At 39.7% G+C, this 4,284-nt stretch overlaps 1 protein-coding gene across 1 annotated transcript in view; it reads right to left on the bottom strand.

The window, feature by feature from the left end:
* Positions 1-1,505: 1,505 nt before the first annotated feature.
* LOC104545728 (AF4/FMR2 family member 2-like) overlaps positions 1,506-4,284 on the bottom strand; it is a gene marked incomplete at both ends in the record, with an annotated part of 8,368 nt that continues 5,589 nt past the window's right edge. The window contains one exon of the mRNA XM_010190933.1: positions 1,506-2,393. Coding sequence (XP_010189235.1) covers positions 1,506-2,393 — 888 coding nt within the window. The remainder of the gene's footprint in view (positions 2,394-4,284) is intronic.

Here is a 4,284-nt window from a genome sequence, read left to right as displayed (position 1 = left end):
AACAGTGCCAAGATTTCACTCAAAAAAATAAAGAAAAAGAAAAATGCAGTCTTAATAGTCGATACAAGCTGCAAAAGGTACGTGCTATTTCCAAAAATACTTGGTATCAGTGCTGCAGTTTAAAGTCAACTCTATGGACTCGCAGTGTTAATGGATGGCAAAAGCGAAAAAATGTATTTGCTTTTGCGACATCATTATTTCCTTTGCACGCAATTATTTACATGCCAAACAACGCTAGCGACAAATCGCAACAGCCTATGAAGCCATCTACATCAGCAGATTTTTAACCTGAGGTAAAAATAAACAGAAACATCTGTAAAGTAATCTTGTACAAAGCTACGTTTATTAACAAATACATTTTCTAATAAAACACCATCTGCAAGCAACCCTCAGCTTCCACTTGATATAAATAGGCCTTTTACTGTTTTCAGATGCAGTTCCCAGAAAATTATTCCAAGCTCTACTGCAAAACACATCAGTCTTTGTTGCTGCCTGGAATGTTAATAAATAACATCAAGTTTTTAAATAGTCAAACAAATTATTGGCTTGAAACAATTATTCCAATAGAAAAAGCTGACCTTTTGCAATAAAGTGGTTTAAGAATGCATCGCTCCTCATTCCTAGTATAAAAATATTACCAAGCAGGGTAGTGTTTTGGGCAAAACAGAAAGCTATGAGAAACTCATACTGCAATTCTGCTCATACGTACACCATAAACCCACCTTGCAAACGTTACTGCTTTAGAGAAACTCAGACGAGGAGAAAAAGTATACAGAGTATAAATAGTTCAACTGGTATCTTTACTATACATCTGTGCTTGGAATGGACAGGAATATGAACCAGCTAAAATGTTCCTCATAGGACTACTGCACTGACCAGCGACACAAAATTCAACAGCTTAAACTGTTGGTAGCACAGATTGGAACTGAATCCCAACATTAAGAGCTCTTCAAAATGCATAAAAGCTTTAACGGGACACATTTTCATGAGCACTGCTGAGAACTCGAGCCACATTAATTCCATTAAAAGCAATGGGAATTCAGCAAACTCTGCAAATAAACTCCTTGCAGGTAGAACTATTTAGTGCCACTGAAATTCGAACAGTGCCATTTTTCCTTAGAGTTTAAAACAGCAATCTTTCCATCAACCTAGCTCCTAACTGAAAATGCAAGAAGAGTGCAAACTGCAGATGAATTGAGACATTAGAATTCTCCGTCCAGAATCCTAGCTGGCATAAATGTATTGCATCCAAGAGAGATCCAGCCTTTTAAAATTAATTGGAAACAAGCAATGTTAGTATTCCAAACTGTGCTTTTAAAACTTCATTAAATATCACTGCTGGGACTATCACAACAAACTTTGCCAAAAGTCGTCATGCACATTCTAGGAAAAAAAAAAAGAATAACCATAATTCCAGGAAATGGACCTGCATATTTCCAGAGGAAAATATTCAGTGCAGGAAATACTCAGGCAGTACGAGAGAGAAGATATTTAAAACTACTTACTTCAGTAACAGGAGGAATGTTGAGCTTTGGTACTTTGTTCTTCGAACTAGGCGTGTTCACTTTTCCTTCCAGGAGTGTTCCAAAGGACTGATTTCCATATCCACTCTCAATTTCTATCGGAGGTTTCAGTTCAGGTGAGTCGTTGGGTACCTGGTCCTGACCGTCCATAGGCCTGACATACGCTGTAGGCTTTTGCTGGACCATGCTGTTTTTACAGTGAAGTCCTGGTGGGAAATTCGGGGTCGAAAGACCATTGTTTGCAGATAACAAAGATGTGGAAGGAAGTGGAGATCCAGGACCGTGACCTACAAACTCAAGCTCTCCGGGTGACTTCGAATGACTGTTTTCTTTGTACGTATGTTCTCCAGCCGCTGACTTTGAATGAGTATGCCTCCTCGAATGTGAAGATGCTGCCACGGAATTTGTTTCCTCAGTTCCTCCACTTTTATGCTGCTCGCTCTGACAATTATAGAGGTCTTCATACCTGCCCTGTGGCTGGTCATGAGAAGAGCTATGCTTTGTCCGACTCTGCTGACTACCAGATTGGCTCGGCTGGGTCCCACTGGAGTTGTGAGCACCACGTGACCAGTCTGTCCTTGACTTCCTGCTGCTCTGGTGACCGTGCAGCAAAGTCGAATTAGATGACAATAAAGAAGGCGGAGGCATTGATGTTGATGAGTGGCCGCTGATCTGATGAGATGGGATCATCCTGTTTCTTGGTTCTGGGAAAAAGTTCTGTTCATTTTTGTCAATGGGTGTCTGTGGGACAGACATTGGGATTCCTACAAGGTGGCTCTGGTTGGAATGGTTGGTTAACAGGTCCTTCATCTCATCGTAATTTCCTAATGTGTTCTGGACACGGTTTGCAAGGGCATCGCCTTTATTTGTCTAAAATACCAAAAAAATAAATAAAGGAAAAGAGTGAGTAAAGTCCTGATTAAGAAGTTACTGCTCAGAATAGTTGTCTTAGAAGATGGCAACTGTTAGCTGTTTAATGGTGTCATGCTGACATTTAATTTAATTTCAATTACATTTTGCATACGTTATGTAAGAAAAACCTATCAATAACTGTGCTGAGAATCTCTTGAAACAGGCTTGCATGAGTAACACTCGTATACTGCTTCCCATTTTCTTAAATATGCTCTCAGAGAAGTGTTTAAATTGCATCAGTTATGGATGTTAGGAACAAAATAAGCTGGTTTTATGTCAGAGATGTTGGGCTTGTACATTCCGTATCGTGTAAAACATGAACGTGCAATTACTGGCTACTGAGCATTTGAATTGCAATCTCACAGTTTATTTAAGTACGTTACTGCTCTATCAGCCCCTTGACCCATAGTCTTGCCATAAGTAGAAGCTGGGTAGTGTGTAACAGCACCTAAGTCTTCACTCCAGTGTAACTCCAATGTTTTTTTCCGTAAAGGATTCAGTTTGACCTGAGGTATCTACCATTTAACTCCAAAAAAAGAAAAAGCTTCTACCCACTCAGATGCCACAGTAGCTTCAAATAAAAGATCATTTTAAAATATTTTCTTATAGAACATAAATAGACATGATTGCCACATAATCTTAAGTACTGGGATTCCTTCTGCTCTTTGCGGGCTGGTTGTATTTGTGAATCATGCTCTTCTTTGAATTCCAGTAATTATTAAATAAATACTGACTCATCTGTGTTTCGCTGCTATTGTTCTTTTCCTTTTGAAGCATGAAGTGGGGTTTTTTGGTTCTTTTTCCTAGCCCCTTTCCCTTGTAAAAAGATGGACAACTAAGCTGGAAGCTATAATTGAATACCCAGCTAATTTCCTCTCTTTTCCTGTTCTAACTCACCCCACAGAGATGCAAAGTACCAGCCGCCTTAATGACCTTTGTGTTCCACTGACTTGACCAGCAGAGAACTAAATCATCTTATTCCCCATGTTTATTACTTTACAGGACTCAAAGGATAAAACCAAAGCAAAACTGTAGCTCCTCTTCAAGCAGATGGTTAACTTCTACGGGCTGGAATTGCACGGCGAAGTTGCAGTGTATGTAAGATACTTCAGGATACAGCCAGTTAGACTTTTACTTATGTTTGGGGTTTTTTTCGCTCAAGCAAGTAGTGCCACGGTCCAAAAATGCCTTAACACCAGACCATAAAGATGGGGAAAGGCAGCACTATGAGCTTGTGCTCGGTTAGAGAACGTCGCACCTCATTCCTCAAAGAGGGATCCTACCATGCCACTGATCCCATTTGCCTCAAGTATTAAGCAGAAATTTCAGCAACGAAAAGAAATCCACGCATAGATTTCTTCTGAAATATCTGCTTATACTACCCACTGCTGAACTAGTCAGGACACGAGAAGAATATTGCAGAGAGATTCTTTTTTTTTCCCCTAGTACTGCACACGCCATAAAAAATGTTGAAAAAGAAGATAATAAATGCAAATTTCCTTTCGCTCATTCTCAGGGATTGTAACATATATTACCACAGCACTGAGGCAGTGATTTAAAAATTAACTGTTCAATGTTGTTCTCATCTATATACATTTTGCCAGTGCTCCTAACTGGCACAGTTAATAATCCCGGTTGTGGAGAACCACGAATCACTTTTATTCACTAACTAAAGTCCCTAGGTTGGTCATTTTAGTGGCAAAAATTATATTCTAGCTAAGCCAAGAATAAGCTCTTTGTATATGAGCAGTCGCCTTCGACTGAGTTGCACAATGAGCTGTTTGGGCAGCAGCCAAATCCAGGCTCTCTCTGCTCAACCCCCAAATTTAAAACAAGGAGATTCCATTGT

The sequence above is a fragment of the Mesitornis unicolor genome, unplaced genomic scaffold (assembly GCF_000695765.1).
Source record: "Mesitornis unicolor isolate BGI_N332 unplaced genomic scaffold, ASM69576v1 scaffold11888, whole genome shotgun sequence".
NCBI classification, from domain to species: Eukaryota; Metazoa; Chordata; class Aves; order Mesitornithiformes; family Mesitornithidae; genus Mesitornis; species Mesitornis unicolor.
The sequence above is the reverse complement of the archived record's forward strand: the minus strand, read 5'-3'. Positions and strand labels throughout refer to the sequence as shown.